This window comes from Charadrius vociferus, unplaced genomic scaffold, assembly GCF_000708025.1.
Source record: "Charadrius vociferus isolate BGI_N301 unplaced genomic scaffold, ASM70802v2 scaffold201, whole genome shotgun sequence".
Classification (NCBI taxonomy): Eukaryota; Metazoa; Chordata; class Aves; order Charadriiformes; family Charadriidae; genus Charadrius; species Charadrius vociferus.
The window spans coordinates 152,250-170,538 of record NW_009646936.1 but is presented as its reverse complement, the minus strand read 5'-3'; the positions used below and the strand labels follow the sequence as shown (position 1 = coordinate 170,538).

The following is an 18,289-nucleotide window of genomic DNA, read 5'->3' as shown; positions in this document are numbered from 1 at the left end:
CTGTAAGTTTGAACAGAGATATCCAAACATTTGCAAGTTTTTTTACTTCACAATGAAATATATTGGGCCATTAGTTATGATTCACATAGTATATGTTTACACATATTTTGTTTTTTTTTTCTCTAGGAGCTGAGAGAAATACATAACAAACAGCAACTACAGAAGCAAAAGAACTTGGAAGCCGAGAGGCTGAAACAGAAGGAACATGAAAAAAAGACAGTAGAACTGGAAAAGCAAAAAGAAGCTCAAAGGTAGCAAACTGCTTTAATTTAAGCCCTTTCTGTAGAGGTGTTGACTGCAAAGCATTTTGCAAACAAGTAAAATAAACTTTGCATTCCCAGGAGCATAATCTGGTCTCAATAATATATCGTTAAATGTCAAGAATACCCAAGACCTAGACCAAGTTTCATTTCAGTGCAGATAATCCGTTTTAAAACTCAAGGAGCTTCTTTTTTTATCCTTGAATGAGAAGTGTCTTATGGAGACAAGCTTCTACATCTGTCTGTGACTGCTTAACTGTCAGTGATATATACAGGTCTCAGCAGTGTTATTAAATGTGTAGTGTACTTCTGTGTCTAGAGAGGTTCTTGAGCAGTGTCTGTCTTTTATACTAACATAAAATAGAGCTAATGTTTTTCTGCTACACACTTGGAAATATTTTCTACATATATTTATAATATATCTCAGTAAAATGAAGGGCATATAGTCTAGCCACTGATTCTATTCTGACAACATTTATGAGCAGCTGTTTGATTTAATTTTTAGCAATTGTGCATTTTTTATACTCTTAATGTAAACAGATGTTGGTCAAGAGATAAAAAAGGCCTGGGAAGAAGAGGTCTTAAATTATTGGTTATAGCATTACATGGACTGTGATCTAAAGTGAACTCATAGCCTGTGTTACTACTTGGTGAGTCAAGTTAATTTTTACATTTCAGGCAAAACCAAAACAAGGTCTCAGTGAAAACTGTATCTTCAAACAGAAATCTTACACATAGAAAGCAATTAAGTTTAGATAATTCTTAAATTATTTATATAAACCCAATGCCTTTAAAAATTAGCTTCAGAGATAGCAAACTTTCTAAGAAAACAGCTTTCAGTCATGAAGAAATAACTACACTAAATATGGTAATTCCTTGAAAACAAGAAGGCTGCTGAAGTACTGGAAGTATGGAATCATAGAATGGTTTAGATTGGAAGGGACCTCGAAGATCATCTAGTTCCAACCCCACTGCCATGGGCAGGGACACCTCCCACTAGACCAGGTTGCTCAAAGCCCCATCCAGCCTGGCCTTGAACATCTCCAGGGATGGGGCAGCCACAGCTTCTCTGGGCAACCTGTTCCAGTGCCTCAGCACCCTCACAGTGAAAATTTTTTTCCTAATATCTCATCTAAATCTCCCCTCTTCCAGTTTGAAGCCATTCCCCCCTTGTCCTAACGCTACATGCCCTTGTAAAAAGTTCTTCCCCAGCTTTCCTGTAGGCCCCCATTAGGTAGTGGAAGGCCAGTATAAGGTCTCCCCGGAGCCTTCTCTTCTCCAGGCTGAACAGCTCCAACCCTCTCAGCTTGTCTTCATAGGAGAGGTGTTCCAGCCCTCTCATCGTCTTCATGGCCCTCCTCTGGACTCGCTCCAACAGGTCCATGCCTTTCTTATGCTGAAAACTCCAGAGCTGGATGCAATATTCCAAGTGTGGTCTCACCAGAATGGAGTAGAGGGGCAGAGTCACCTCCCTCAACCTGGTGTCCACGCTTCTTCTGATGCAGCCCCTGATACGGTTGGCCTTCTGGGCTGTGAGCGCACATTGCCATGTCATGTTGAGCTTCTCATCCACGAGCACCCCTAAGTCCTTCTCCTTAGGCTGCTTTCAATCCATTCTCCACCCAGCCTCTATTTGTGCTTGGGATTGCCCCGGCCTGTGTGCAGGACCTTTCACTTGGCCTTTTTGAATTTCATGAGTAAAATGAGTAGAGCTTACTCTTGGTGTTTGGGATAAGAACTGCCTGAGTGGTGTAGTGAAGCTGGTGAGAGAAAAAAGGAAATTACAAGAGTAAAAATAGGTATAGGTAAATCCCAGATTAAAGGTCATATTCCACAATAATTAACATATCAGATGTCTCGAAGTAAGAAAAAGAGCAGAATGTCAAGTTTTCTGTTCCTAACCTCAAGCTGTGGCACTCACAGTGAGGCTTGTATTTCTTTAGCTTCCCTGTCTGTTCTTATTGCCTTCCTTGTCTTCAACTCGTGATATTAGCTTCCATAACAATCAAGAAAATTCTGCAGCTTCTATGGAATGAAAAAAGAAATCACGCATACCTCACCCCACCCACCTCCAAGATACATTTTTGTCTGTTTTTCTTGCTCCAGCAGTTAAAGAAAACTTGGTTTGTAAGTATGGGAAGACTTAATCACTCTACTAGAAACATAGGAAATTGAGTTTTTAATTATCTAAGGCCTATCTGACTAAATTCACTAGGTAAGACGCCACTCAAGTCAAAAGAAAATTGAGCTCTGTATGCCTATGTGGTGCAGCTTCAGTGTTGCAACAAAACTGCTGAGTAATTGGCTCTGAATACTTTGCAAATGAATGTAAGAAGGACAAATTCAGGGATTAAAATAGGAGGTTTTCAGAACTGTGAATTTATTAACTTGTTAGATGACTTAACATTGAAGGCAGAAAACTGGAACAGTATTTCATAGAGGAGGAGTTGATAACCTTCACATGGGTGTCTTAACCTCTGCTCATGATACACTCGTGGAATATCTAAATGGTATCAGCAATTTTATTGAGAACCAAAGATATTTTTTTTTTTTTGAGCTTGTAAGTTAGTAGCTGCCATCTTAAACAGATACCGCGTACCTTGACATCTTTCAGAAAATATTCTTGTCAACTCAAAACTTACATTGATGGAGATGAGATTTTTGCGCTCTGGTGCCAACCTTCTGTTTGGAAAGTGGATGTTTGCCCTTAAGAAGTTAGTTTGGGTTTTTTTGTTTGTTTGTTTTTCACACAGTTTCTGTCCAGGAATTCATGTTGTCCTTGGACAAAATATATTCTATATAGTAGGCCAAGTCTGTGATGACCAGCTTATTGTCATGTGTTTGTCACTAATTTTGTAAGTATGAAGAAAGTATAGAAGTGGAATAGGTAACGGAACAAAATAAAGTGCATCTGTTCTAGCCCTTTAGAGTTATGTTTACTGGTGCAGCTTGTTTCTAGCAGAGAATATTTATTCATTTGTTCTGTTGTCTTGCCCTCTGTCAGAGGGAAGGATTTGTTAGCTTTTGCAGTTGGGAATGTGAAATTTTCTGAATAGTTCTGCAAGAGTGCTCTATGGAGCTTGCAGACATTTTTTACTCCTTCTCGCAGGAGGATCAGGACTGCTGTATTTTCTGTTTACTGCTTTTTGGGTTTTTGTTTGGTTTTTGTTTTTTTTTTTTTCCCCTGATTTGGCTATTTTGAGTCTTACCTAAGGATGTTTGTGGCTTTGAGAAAGTAAGCAGAACTAATTTGTTTGATCGGTATTCCTGACTTCTTCCTGCATTTTAGAGCTGAAGTCAATGCTGAGCAGATAAAAATTGAAGTGTATAATTTGCTGCTTAGTGGGTTTCAGAGAAAACTTTATGGTAAGAATTCATTATTGAAAATGTCTGGTGATAGCTGTAGCTGATATCTACAGGCCTAGATTAAATAAAAGCAATTGTGGGACAAATGAAAATGGTAACTGGCAGTGCTGACACAATGGGATACTCAAATTGCGTGAATTAGACTGCTTGGGAAGAGGTGGAACTGAAGGGCTTATGTCTGGGTTCTTGCATGCCGAGGAGTTTTGTTTCTTCAGCCAAGGGAGGGTTTTTTTTTTCTGTTTTCTTCCTCCTTTCTTCATATGGTTCATCACTTAAAACAACTGTGTAGGATTTATGAATCTCATGGAAAACTATGAAAAGAGAATACACAAATACTGTCGAATCCCCATGTTGAGACTCAGATGTTGTTGAATTGAAGAGGTGGGACTGAAAGTGTAAGATACTGAATGTTATCAAGCTTGTATTCAGAGCATTGTGAGCTGAGTAAGAGACTGTTCTAAGATACCTATGTAAAGTTTCATACAATAATTAGAAAAACACAGGTAAATATATTTATTTTCGTGTCATTGTAGAGGAGAAGAGCTCACTGCCTCAATAAAGAAGGTAAAATTTGACATTTACAAATCTCTAAAGAACCCTGACAAGAAAAGTGTTGAATGTTTTTTTCCTATCTTACATTTAGGTCCAAAACATAACTGCTTTATCATTTCTGTATGCTCATGTTTCTTTGTACTTCTTTTAGAGTTCTGTGGAATCGTATTGTAAAGGTACAGAATTGATATGTGAGTTAAAATAAAAAATTAAAGTGTTTTTTCAAATGCAAAGGCAAAGCAACTCAAGGGATGCCTGCACTTAGTAGGTTACATGAAATAATGCGCTCTCACTTGTCTGAGAGTCACAGTTCTTTCTTTGTGCATACATACGGAGCCATAGCAAATCTTTCTGAATATTTATCCTTTGCCCTCTAGGAGTCATTGTGTAAGAAGATGCTGTGGAGTGGTTGATAACTCACCAAAATAAAATTAACAGCTCTAACAGGGTATGCAAAAGCCACAAAGAGTATGCTTTATATTATAGATCACACACAAGGACAACTAACTTTTGTGGCCTTTTGTTTGACTGGCTTAAAAAACCACCTTAATTGTCCAACAGGCGAATCCAGGAACGGGATAAACAGCGGCTTGATCGTGGGCAACCAGAAGAAGAACTTCAGTGGCCAAAAAAAAATCAGGAAGATGAAAAACAAAAAAGGGAAGAAATAACCAAGAAGAAGGAAAGTGAGGATAAGGGGAAACAGGAAATGCAAGAGAAACTGAGTAAGCTTTTCCAGCCGCATCAAGAGCCAATCAAGCCAGCTGTCCAGGCTCCTTGGTCAAATGCAGGTAGAGGAAAAAAAACTAATTATCAAGAAATGCTGTTACACACACCTCTTGAACAATTCTTTTCTGTTTTGTCTTTCCATTTAATACAGAAGAGTATTATGTTTAAAGATTGGATTGCTAGTCTTAATAAAGTAAATAACGTATAGATTGAGCTCTAGACTCAAAAAAGTTGTTCTTTTAGGTTTCACTATTCTCCCTAAAAGTATGGTATTTAGCAGAGGGTAAATCACAGTTGATGAGACTCACAGTGGCAACTGAAGAGACGATCTTAGCTGTAAGTTGTTGTAAGATCTCGATGCAAGATATCAGAAATTATTTCTGCACTTTTCTTTACCGTTCTTATTTTGGTGTGAAATACATGCTTTGGGATTTTTTAGAGGAGTAGCAATATGTAATTTAGCTATCCTTTTTTCTCTTCCCCCTTCCCCATGCATGTTGTTTGCTGAACAAATGACCTGAAGTCTAGGATTTAATCCCCTTTTTTCTGCTATGCATGTGATCACTTTCAGCTGAGAGCTTTTTCTCTGCATTATAACCTGATTTTTGCCCATACTGGGAATCATGGTTCCCCCTTAACTGGCTTTGATACATAGACAAGAGAACTGATTGGGAATGTAGTATTTGTTTATATATTTGATCAAAGATTGCATAAAGGGGAGATTACCTTCTCTCTTTTAGCCCAAATCTAGAATTGACTTAATCAAATATGTCCTCTTCCTAGGTTTTATTTGTGCAGAGTAGCGGAGGGCACTTTTGTGACCACATAGGCAAAATAGGAAGTGCATGATACAAGAGCAGTTTACCTTTTATATTTGGGGGTTTTCTGTATTCTTCTTTTTCTAATAGTGCATCTTTAGCATGTAATTTTTTTTTTTTTTTTTAAAGCACCACTTGTAAGTGACCTCTTTTCAGCCAATCTATGTACTAGGACATTTTGAAACATCTTTCTTGGAAGTATACTCAGGCTGCAAATGAAGCTGCTACATAAGCAGGCTCTAAAAGTATTTGGGGATACCATTGATATATGCAAGAACGTCACTGTTTGAATTGAACCTATGGCTGATCAGATTTAACCACCAAATCATTCAAGCATTTGAAAAGTCATATATGTTGCATCAGAAGTATATGATTATTTCTGTGAAAATAGTTGTACATATCATAAAAGTTAAAATAAGTAATATTTTACCTGATGTTTAGAAAAGAAAACAGTTAGAAAATTGTATTTTAAAAAAATAATTTTCATATTTCCCCTTGTGTATAAGGGGGATAATATACTTCCTACAGACAATGTAAGGTTTGTTAATTTTTGTCTCCGCTTTTACCTAATTTTTCAAATACTTAAAAATAATAGGTTTTGATTATTATTTTTTTTCTTTGTATCCGTGTGTTTTTTTTCCCTTTGCTCAGAAAAAGCTCCTCTAACTATTTCTGCTCAGGAGGATGTAAAAATAGTGTATTACAGAGCACTGTATCCTTTTGAATCAAGAAGCCACGATGAAATTACTATTCAGCCTGGCGACATAGTCATGGTAAGAAGGGATTGTGATATTACTTGAAAAAATTACCTAAGCTTTTTGCACTGGTGTGATTGAAATTATATATGGCAAGATTTTTTACAGACTTGAGAAAAATATTTCAGTGAATACTAAAATGATGTGATATGACATAGTAACCCTATTATAATAATGAGGTTCCTACAGTTCATTGTGAGGGTAAGGTTTAAACATAATCTATTAGTAGATTGCATCAGTTTTAGTATGCTGAGCTATATGTGTCTGTCAATGTGCTTGAAAAGCTTCCTGTACAGAAGGTATCTCAGTGAGAGGTTTCTTGTCCTCCAGGGTAACTAGAGAATAAAGTTACTGTTTTTTTTCTATTGAGTGGCTGTTATGTGTGGAATCAAAAACTGACTTTGATGAATTATGTTTCTGATAAGAAATTTGCCTTTTTATAAGAACAGTACAAGAGCAGTGTAAAATTTTAATTTGCAAAATTGCCTTTATTAAAAGAATATTATGTCCAGTGTAATACTATGTGAAACAATTACGCTAAACTACAAGATGGCTATACTTCTGTCATGATCACATAAACATTAACCATAGTCTTTGTGTGGTGGTGATACTTCTTCAGTAATACTGGAAATTTTTTATAGAACTCTTGATGACAGTTTTTGACATAATGATCTAGTATAATTTTAACTTGGAATTGTTTGAATGATGATTTATTCTGTTCTTTTTTTTAATCTACTTAACTCTTTTGTGAGATACTTTTATATTTATTTTAAAGAGTATGTACAGTAGATAACATGGCATTTCTAAAAAATAGAAACTTCAAAACCTAAAAATTTGGTTGTAGGTGTGTTGATACAGAATCATTTCCTTTTTTAAGTAGATGATGAGATACAGGGATATGGTTGACCTATAACTGTTGTGTTAAACTTTAAAGTGATCCTCTGCTTTGTCTCTAATTATCTCTAAAACTACAGTTCTGTTGTTAATTACTGCAGTTATTAAATGTGTATGTTAATAAATTGCTAGTAGGATTTTAACATGCATATGTCTATTCATAATGAAAATTCCTAGTATAACTATTAAATGACACCTTGTTCAGTGTGGGAAAGCATATTCATTATAGTGTTCTACCCCAAAAAAATACATTTTAAGAGCTATTGTGTTTTGGCACAGTTTAGTAAGAATGGATTTTGGAAAAAACATACACTTTGTAGACTCTCATAAGTTGTAATGGTAACTGTTTTCTAAAAAGCATGTATTCTGGGGACACAGGCCTTCATCTCTCAGCTTTCTTGGTTTAGGTTTGGGGTTTTTTTATTGATTCAGCTATGTCACACAAGTGTTTGACATTAGAATCTGCTTTTGGAAAATAAAAGGTAAATCCTGGATTAGTGGCGCTACTGGATGACTCGGGAAGAGGCCTAATGCTGTTCTGAATAACAATGCAATGTGGTGTTATTCTGCACCAAGAAATAGTACTGGTCAGCGAGCTGTTAAATGAGGGAGGATACAGGTATATGGGCCTCCTTAGGCTATTGAAAAATGCTGTGTTGGCTTGCTTTCTTCGGAAATAGAGTGTAGCCTAGACATATAAGTAAACTGTTTTTTCCTTGAGGAAGTGTGATCGCTATTAGATAGACTTGCAGGGAAATAACAGTTTTACCAAACCCCCCGTTATTTTAAGGAGCACTTCACAAGTAAATAGAAACTCTGAGGTAATCTCAGTGTTCCTGTATGTTACTTTTGGACTTTATTTTAACTTGCTCTACAAAAGTAGAGTAAATACTCTCAATTTTCTTTATTTAACTTACTTTTGACAATAATTAAACCGGATGACTGATTCTTGTGGGATTTATCTCCTGCTCTGTAGTAATTGCTTAAATGGGCTGCTCTTAGAAAAGTTAATATATTAAATAATACACGTTTGTGAAATGTGTTATAATTCTGCCTTGCTTTAAATCATTGCTTTCCTGATGGAGGTTAAAAGGGAATGGGTAAGTGTGCTATATGACTGTTAGGAAGTCTACGCAATTGATTCATTTTCATAAATACAGAATTTGTTACCATGTAGTTTACTTGTTTTTGAATTCACCTAGGGTAAAATTAACAAACTAGCTCACATTGTCAAAAGTAATTTAAGTGCAATGGACCAGAACTTACTTTTGATAATGGGCATTTGGACTCCTAGACTCTTCTCTGTCCTTAAGTGTTTGTCATGTCCTGTGGTTCTGAAAGGTTTGAATTGGTTATGTTTTTGGAAAATAATAATTTACAAGCTTACATGTTAAAGTGTGTCTAATTTATGACATAAATGCAACTCTGTAGTTAAGCTGACCTATGCAGTTAGGAGTTTGTGTGCAACAAAATGAGTATTGCTTACAATAACTGTGTTCTAACGTAGGCAAATTTAGCACTTCACCATTTTAACGCTTATAAATGGCTTTGTGTGTGCGGGCTTGTGCAATCATGTCCTATAATCACATAGCTGTACAGAAGATCCTACCCAAACTGTAACTGCTGTGGGCAAAGAACTTAGCTGAAGCCCAAAACCATTGACTGCGCTCATGGAAACCAGGCTGAAATCCTGGATGTACATAGGACTGCAGAATTCATTATGTCAGAATGACTTGTGGCTTTAATAGATGTATAGCTTGTAAATAGTTTTTACAACAGTGTAATGCACTTTTACACTGTGCATGAGTCTTGAGACCTGTCTTGGTGGAAATGAAGGAGAAGATGAGGGTTTATTCTGAAAGGAGAAGTATTTGCAAATTTGCAGATGTGAGGAGGGCTTTCTTCTGCGTGACTTTCCAGTACATATGTTAGTTATCTGTAGCACTGGTGTGTCTTGCATAATGGTTTAGAGAATGTGTGGGCTGTATTTTTTTCAATTCTTCCACTTTTTAATTACAGTATTCTTATATTTTCTCGTAACTTGGATTTCTGCTTTCTCTGCTTCTTACCTTTCGATGTACTTTAAATTTCTTTCACTGTAAGCCAGATTGATCCTAACCATAATTTAACCAAGCTTTTGTCTGGGAACAAATATTCTGAGCCAAGAAAGCCATGCCTCTTTCAGCTCTGTCTGTTCAGGAAGTTAAGTTTCTATTATGTGTATGAATATATGTATACAATGTGTGGAATTCTTTTCCTTTGGATAGCTCTGTTACAAAACAAGTCCTGCTGGCATTTGCCGCTATTAAGATCCAGCTTGAATTAAATGAATGGATTCTGTTGTTGCTGATAATATTTTATATAATACATCTTTATTTAAATAAACTTAAGCATAATTAAATGAAATACAGGTGAATTATTGAATTACTGAACTGTAGTGGTTCTGATAGCAGGAGAACCTAAGTTAAACAGGAAGTTCATAAAGAAGCTTCCATGGAAAGTCTAAACCGATTTCATGATAGTTTGTTATCAGTTTTTGTAGTTATTGATTGTGAGAGTTAGAATGAATGTTCTTTGTATTAGACACATAGACAGCCTCGTTGTGTTAGATCGTGTGTAGGCGTAATCAGCATATGGCCTCTGGCCTGCAGAGCTTGTGTTCAGCGTTACAACAGGAATTCCAGTAGTCTCAAAATATGTAGATCAAAAGCCTGCAAGTGGAATAGAATTGCAGTGGTCATTTAATGGATAGATAGTTGAACTAAACAGACGATGGTACTCTGTTTAGCTTTGATTAAATACTTTTTTGGGGACAGTATTAGAGTTTGGCTTTGTATGGTAGAGTGAATATCTACCGTAAAACAGGGCTTCTCTTTGTGTGTGCATGCACTGCTGGTCATACAAAAGCCAGGTCAAAGTGGAGTAGGCCACTGCAAAGCCCAGTCCTTCTATTGGCAGAGATAATAACTGGACCTATTGCTTTCGCTGCTAAGAGTTGTGTTGCTGTTACTCCTGTCACTTATGTTCAGTCGCTGAAAATAAGTAGTTGTAAGCCATGGCTCTAAAGCACAGTTGAATAAATAAAACCACACGCGCTATAATTCACTATTTAGGTGTACATTTAAAGTCCAGTTCTATTTTGGAAAAAAAATAATCTGGGATAGTTTGTTGTGGGGACCTGGGGATGGTACGTGTAAAAATATAAAGAAATCAGAACAAATGAATTTTAAAAAGGTTCAAAGGAATATATTTAAAGTTCCAGTACTGTACTACGAAAGCAGATGCAAATTATATTTTATATGAATAGCTGAGAAACCAGATTTTTTTTATGAAGGATCGAGTTAAAATTGTCCTTCAAAGTGCCTTTTTGTGAATATACATAGAAAACTTAATTGTATTGAATAAGCATAAATTTGATGATCCTAATAGGCTGTTTTATGAATTATTTTAACTTTAAACTGTCCTCTAAAGGGACATTAAAGCAGTTGGTTTTAAAACCTTTTGGTAGGTGTTTGGTTTTTTTCTCTGCTCGTACAAAACATTTCATTCTGAAAAATCACAACGGTTTCTGTATGACTGTGATTCATTTCAAAGATGCCCTTTTTAGAACATCACCATAACAGACTTTTGTCTTTTCAGTCCTGATTCGTGTGTTACTACCTGACCAATTGAATGAGTAGAAACTATATGACTATTATATATATATATGACTCCCAAGATTCACCCTCTGCTGTGACCTTCCATCACTCATACTGCTGCTTTAACAATCCTATTCAGTGCTGCAGTGGAAATTTTGCTCTGCACTGCAGTAAAACCACATTGAACCAGTCAAGCATGTAGTCCATTTATTTCTGGGTTTGCTTTGAGTTAATAGGGACTGAGACAGAAAGTGGACCCAACAGAAAGCAGAAATAATGGATTGGTTTGCACCAAAAGAGGGGTGTGGGATACAAATTACAATAGGAGGCAGTCAAAGAGGCAACAACTGGCCTAAGGCAAAGCAATCTGTCAGCAGCTCAAATGAGTAGTCCAGGGACAATCAGAGGCTGAAACTTTGCTGCTTGGGTTTCAGGCACTTCTAGGCAAAAGGATGGTCCCACCTTTAGTCTAGAGTGACTAGTTTGCACCATTGCCACAAATAATTTCTTTTGCCATTTTTTTTTTCCCTTCCAAACAAGCAGCTCATCAGGTTGTATTTTGTTAGAATTGATAGAGTGAATTCATAACTGTGTTTCCAGCTGTAGAAGCATCTAGCTTGAGACACTACTATACGCTATTTTTGTATAATGTCATATCCTGAAAACTCCTCTGACTGAATGCTTCCTTAGCTCCTGAAGCATTCTGTTATCAACAAACTCTTCACATTGATAATGGATTTTTAGAAAATGGTGTCGGGTGATTTAGAAGTACAGATTTAAGCATCTGACTGCTGTACTGTTGTCTGCCACTCTTAAATTACGCTGTTGTTTGAAACTCTTACGTATTTTGAAATACTGATCGCTAGTGGCCTAAACAGATGAGAGAAATTCTTGACAAAAACCAACCACTGTGTAGGGTTGGTCACCTGATTTTTCATTACTGGCCTGGTTCTACTGCTGACTTGGCCATTGCTGGGGAGTCTGCAGCTATGCGCAGCAGATCGTTGTACAAAGCAGGTGTTATTTACATGTCAAAGGTGCAAACCCTATTCATATGTAAGGGTTTTCTTGAAAACTGAGATTCTTTTGGCCTATCAAAGAGACTATATAGCTAGTACACTAAATTTACAAAAACTATTATAGAATACAATTATTGCCTTTTTTCTTCTAAAAAGTTTCTGCAATTGACATTGCCTTGGAGGTATTTAGCCACCATATCAATTCACCAGGGGCAGCAATACTGAATTACTTTTCTTCTGTGATTCTTGCTTAATGCCCTTAGCTGCAGCTCACAGAATTTAAACTGGTCCCTTTTGTTGAAATAGCAGACTAAGAAAGTAGTCTGTCAGTAGAGCTTGCAGAACAAATGTGTGAAATGTTTAAGAAAAGTTAACAGGAAAGTGTGAAATCTGCAAAATTGTAGCTTAACACGATTATAATAATAAGTAGGAATTAAAATACAGCTGCAAAAATAGCCCTGTTTTATCCAGTCCTTTAGGGCTTGGCAAAGATATCAAGAGTGAGGGGAAAGAACAGAGGTCTGCAGATTTACGTATGAAAACTTACCATGGCATTGTTTTGTATAAATACATTAGCAAATCTGTGGATTTGTTTTGAATTGTTGGATGGATGTTGTTTTTAATATACTGTGGGTTTTTGCTGTATTTTCTGCAGGAGAAAATCTAGGAAAACTGGTTAAAAACTGCATTTTGTGTTAATTAAACCAGAATATCAATATTTAAGGGATTTCTCTAGAAATCACTTCTTAGTCTGCTGTACTATGACAGACTTTCAACCAACTGTTTAAAAACCCATGCTTGGCTTATGCATCAGGACTGAAATAAAACTTTTTTACCTCATCACCAAGAAATCCTTTTGATTTTGGCTTGGGGGAAAAAAATTTAAAAAAAAAAAAAAAAAAGCAAAGCGGTATTGTGTTGCAAAGTGTTCCCTTATCTGTTGATATGCCAATGAAGGAATAGCTGTCAACATAATCTTCCAAAGGTAAATTAAATAACAACAACAAAGTTCTACCTAGGTGGAACTTGTATTTGTAATGAAGGTGTCATGTCTATGTAACTAGAGAAATTTAATTACTGTGGATGAGATGGATTGTTTTAAGTAAAAATTCCATTTATGTGTTATGTTTCTTAACTTTCTAACTTAATCCATCTACAGGTGGATGAAAGCCAGACTGGAGAACCAGGGTGGCTTGGTGGAGAATTGAAGGGGAAAACTGGATGGTTCCCTGCAAACTATGCAGAGAAAATACCTGAAAATGAAGTTCCAGCTTCTGTAAAGCCAGCAGTTGAGGCGGCTGCTGCACCTAAAGTTTCTGTGCATGAAACCACTACGTCGCTAGGAGCTCCTGCTTCTACAGAGTGTACTACAACTGCCAATAACTGGGCAGACTTCAGTTCAACGTATGTTTGGGTAGTGATTATCACCTTAAATGTGGTGGAGTCCTTTTTACTCAGTTTAACTTTGGTGTCAGTTAACACAGAGTATGAAGATTGCAAAATAAAAATTACTTATTTGAAGTAAAATATTTTTTTCGCTAGTAAATAGTTAAAGTTGCAGCCTTATGGAAGTTTAACCATGCTCCCATCATATCTGCCTGAGCAATGCAGGACACATCAGAAATAGGAGACATTCCTAAGTGAGGATGGCGACATGTTGGAAGTCCCAAGGTGTTCGCCTTCCTTCTCTTAAATTTCACCAATCCTCATTGAAGGTTTCCAACTTGGATTATGCAAAATATGATAGCGACACAGTTAACATGAAAAGATGACTTATTAATTCCTTATCACAACTTTAATAAGATTGATGCAAGTAGAACACGTGACCTTCCCTAGATGTCTTGTTAACTCAATTTAATGCTCTATGCACTATTTTCAACCCTATGTAAATGAGGTTGGGTAAGTAATTGTATTATCTTTTGATCATGTAATACATATTTATAAATTAAAATCTAAATATCTTCATACAATATTACAGTACATAATATATTCTATTTCAAATTTTTCATCAAATAGGTCACAGTAGCTTTTCCAGTTATTTAAACTTTTTCTGTTTTACTACAAACAGCCATTTTTCTGGGAGAGAGATGGGGGGTAAGACTAAATCTTGAGCTTCTTGGAGATGTCTGGCACATACTGGAATTTATTGTCTTTTTAATAAATTATACTTTTGACAAAGCTGTTCTACCCTGGGTGGATAATGCATACTTTTCATAAAAATTAATACTCAGTTTCAATGCAAAGTGAGTCCAAGCGGATTTATACTAATAATACTGTCCTTGATATGATATAGGGGTTAGAGGTGGTTGCCGCCTTTGGACACTATTACAGTCTAGGTGGACAACAATTGATTACTCCAACTAATAGCACAAGCAACAGGCAAAGGAAACTTAGGTTTAAGATAGGTGCTTTGTTTGCACTTCTGGAGTTCAGGGGATTTTGTTCATTTAAGTAGATATTTGGAGGCGAAGATATGGATTATGAGATTTAGTAGGCATTTTAAAGGACAAGAGACAACATAAAAAGGATAAGAGGCTGCATAAAACTCTAAAGAGTTGAAAGAAGTCAGTAGGAAATAATTTAAGCAAAAGAAAAAAGGTAAGGATTTGAATGAGAAGCAGCAAAATGTTGTATAAGGGAAAGGGATGTGAGAGGTCAATGACGTAGGTGTGAAGATTTCAAACACATTTTGAAGAGAATGATGATTTTTTTTTTCCTTTTAAGTTACCGCTTTCCACTGTGTGTAATACAGACTGCACTACTTGAACTTCTGTTGTATTGGGGCACAGCTAAGAAATGAAACTAAATGTTAGGAACAGCTGGCTTTCAGTAGCAAGAACAAGCAACTGTATTTAGAGCTTGCCTTTTTAACATAAACTTATTATTAGCCTATGTTTGATTGCCCTACTTCCACCTGAGACTTATGATGCTCATGGAATATTCAATTAAAATAAATTAACCTGGAACGTAGAAATTTTTTTCTGCACAGTTTTCCTGTATAAGTGTTTTTATTCAGTTGAAAATTGTAAGAATTACATCATTCTCTTTTTTTCAGATGGCCAACAAACACTAGTGAGAAACCGGAGACTGATAACTGGGATGCCTGGGCAGCTCAACCGTCTTTGACTGTCCCCAGTGCAGGGCAGCTGCGGCAGCGATCGGCCTTCACTCCTGCCACCGTTACAGGATCATCTCCCTCTCCTGTCTTGGGTCAGGTGAGCACCTATATTCATTAAAACTGCTCTGACCCAGCACAAATGTCCGGAAAGGAAAGTATGAACATTGACCATGCATTAACACAGTCCTCTGAGATAGGTAAGATATTTCAGTTTGAAGTGATGAACAGGTGGTGTACATCCATTTGCAAAATCCATGGCAGAATTTAAAATGAAGCGGTTTCTGTTCTGCTGTTCTGTGCTGGCTTTGGTAGACTTGGTGGTCCATTCTTAATGTTTTGGCAGGATGCCAGTTTTGAGTCACTTCCGTGGGGCTTTCCTGAATCACATGAAAATAACCTTCACTCCAAAGTGGATTATGTAGTTAAGTGGAATAGCAATGGCAAAGCTTCCCATCAGATGAATTCTGTCCATCTGTTAAGGCATTTCCTTTTCCTCAACTGAACAACATGCTGTTCTTGTAAGCTAATGTGTTCTGAAAAATGCTAAACAGCTTAGTATCATAGCGCAAAAAAAAAAGTTGGAATGTACAGTGAATAACTCGCAGCAAAGCATAATTTTCCATAAAATTAAGTCCTGCCAAAATAGCTTCATGGAGGTTTATTATATGTATATCTTAATTGTAAAACTTTAACTTGTTAGGCAAAGCTTCTGATAATCTTGCATTGTATTGATATGTGTTAACAGATAGAAATGTAGGAGGACTGTAAACATTTCTGGTATTACTTTGTAAGTTTAGTTGACTGTCTGTGCTTTATACAGTTGAGGGAGAGTCTGTGTATTTTGTTTCTGTATAAGTAGCATAAGAATATAATTCCTTAAGCAGCTTTCTTTGTGAAAGGTGGTGCATGACTGCTATTTTTTTTTTCTTTGGTTTTTTTTTTTCCAAAATTGCATTAGGGTGAAAAAGTAGAGGGGCTTCAAGCACAGGCTTTATATCCTTGGAGGGCGAAAAAAGACAACCACCTTAATTTCAACAAAAATGATATCATCACAGTTTTGGAGCAGCAAGATATGTGGTGGTTTGGAGAGGTTCAAGGACAAAAGGGGTGGTTTCCTAAATCGTATGTGAAGCTTATTTCAGGCCCCATTAGGAAGTCAACGAGGTATTTCATTTGCTTTTACCATACTTTACTTCTGTACTGTAATTGTTGAATAAATATGAAGAGTTGCGCACTTAAATTTTGAAGTTTAGAATCTACTCTGTGGTGTTTTTTTTTTTTTATGGCTCTCTTCTTGGGGGGGCGTTGACTTCTAACCCTGGAAATTCATGTGAGGAATAAGAAAACTGACCTCAGTTCTCCTTGGTTCATGCATCACCAACAAAAGATCTAAAGCTTAATGAATGGTGTTGATTTTATGTGACTTGCAACTAAAATATTAGTGTATTGGATTTTATGAATTACAGCTATGTAAGTCATACTTTGTCTTTCCCCAAAATAAAAAGGTATACCTCAAAACTTAATCACTTATCCTTACTCTTGGAAGATGAAGCAATCAAAATCTGGTTCTGTGTAATGTGAATGTAAGATTAACATTAGTAATACAAATGGGAATGATTTTAGATTTATTTTTTTTTCCTCCCTGAGGGAGAAGAGGAGGTGCAGAAACTTGTGCATTTAAGGCAGTTACCTAAATGTAACCATGACTGGCCATTGTACTTAAAAGTTTTAATTTGCACATTTACTGTCTCTTCTTTTAAAATATAGGAAATTGCTTATGGATGCATATGTATTTTTTAGTTTTTAAATATAATAATATGTTTTCTGAAGAGATTGAATTTCTTAAATAACCATTATTTTCTTCTAAAGCATGGATTCTGGTTCCTCAGAAAGTCCTGCTAGTCTGAAAAGAGTAGCATCACCAGCAACAAAAGCAACTATGTCAGGTGAAGGTAAGCATTTCAAACTGAATGGCATTAATAGTATTTTACTATGTAATTATATAGAGTAAGTCTGCTTATTACCAGAAACAAGCATAGAATCAGATCTTAGTGTTTTAAGATCGGGCCTGTTAAAATTGAATTGCAAGTCAATTTGCCTCTAGAATGATTCAAAATTATTATAGTAAGAATTTATATATGTTGTGTATATAGAAGAAATAATTTCACGTGCCATTAAAGTATCATCTGTAGTTTGTACTGTTTCTTGTATAAATATTTTGGTAACAATTCCCAATCTGGAATGGGTTTTTGCAGAGGGCCAAATAAGCACATCTGTACATATACTTCATGATGTCAGGAATTATAAATAAATTTCACCCAAAGCTGTTTTCCAGTGTTTCATTAAAGCTCTTGATTAAAGAACTTGCAATCAGTTATAGAATGTTGTGATGCTTATGGTCAAGGCTACCCCTCATTTTTAAAGATGGAGCTTGGGGCACAGACAGATAATTGTCAGGCCTCTGAAGGGTTTTAAAAGACTTGCATTCCTGGCTGTTAGCACCCTTCAGATGGATGTTAATGTCTCCGCATGAGCTGTGGAGCTCTTAATCCACTTCAGTGCAGGGTCAGCTAAGTTAATTTAAATTACAGCCAGAGTAAATCAATGAGTCTAAATATAGGTTACAAAGGAACTTTTGTATATAATCTCCACAGCACACGTTAAGTTTTTAACTACAATTCTACATACTATTTTAAGTGAAAGACTCTTTGGTTACTGATATATTTAATTTGCCACTGGTATGAGCACTACAAAAATTAAAAGGAGGGGATGGTAAAGATCCATGTATCAAGGAAAGTGAGATAATCAGTTATTTCAAAGTACAACTAGTCTTGCTCACTATATATTTGAAGACAAGCAATTGTAGAAATGTAAGTCTTTTTTTGTAAAGTATGGGATATCTCAGGTTATATGCTAATATTAAAAAGAAACACAGCTTTTTAATAAAACATTTCAAAACCCCCTGTATTTTTAAGAAATAATAAAACATAGATTTAGCATCTTCTGTTACATTTAAAGGATTTAAGGAAAATTCCATGTGTATGGCATACATTATAGTATTTAATATGTGTGTTCATGTGTACGTGCATACAAACAGATGTACTTGCATACAAACAGATGTGCGTGTTCTTCAACTGCAG

General features: G+C 36.0%; 1 protein-coding gene across 1 annotated transcript in view; it reads left to right on the top strand.

The window, feature by feature from the left end:
• Positions 1–18,289, top strand: part of ITSN1 (intersectin 1 (SH3 domain protein)) — a 106,356-nt gene that overhangs the window by 45,915 nt on the left and 42,152 nt on the right. The window contains exons 16-23 of the mRNA XM_009894877.1: positions 127–251; positions 4,740–4,969; positions 6,377–6,498; positions 8,460–8,474; positions 13,191–13,435; positions 15,087–15,246; positions 16,108–16,313; positions 17,019–17,101. Coding sequence (XP_009893179.1) covers positions 127–251; positions 4,740–4,969; positions 6,377–6,498; positions 8,460–8,474; positions 13,191–13,435; positions 15,087–15,246; positions 16,108–16,313; positions 17,019–17,101 — 1,186 coding nt within the window. The remainder of the gene's footprint in view (positions 1–126; positions 252–4,739; positions 4,970–6,376; positions 6,499–8,459; positions 8,475–13,190; positions 13,436–15,086; positions 15,247–16,107; positions 16,314–17,018; positions 17,102–18,289) is intronic.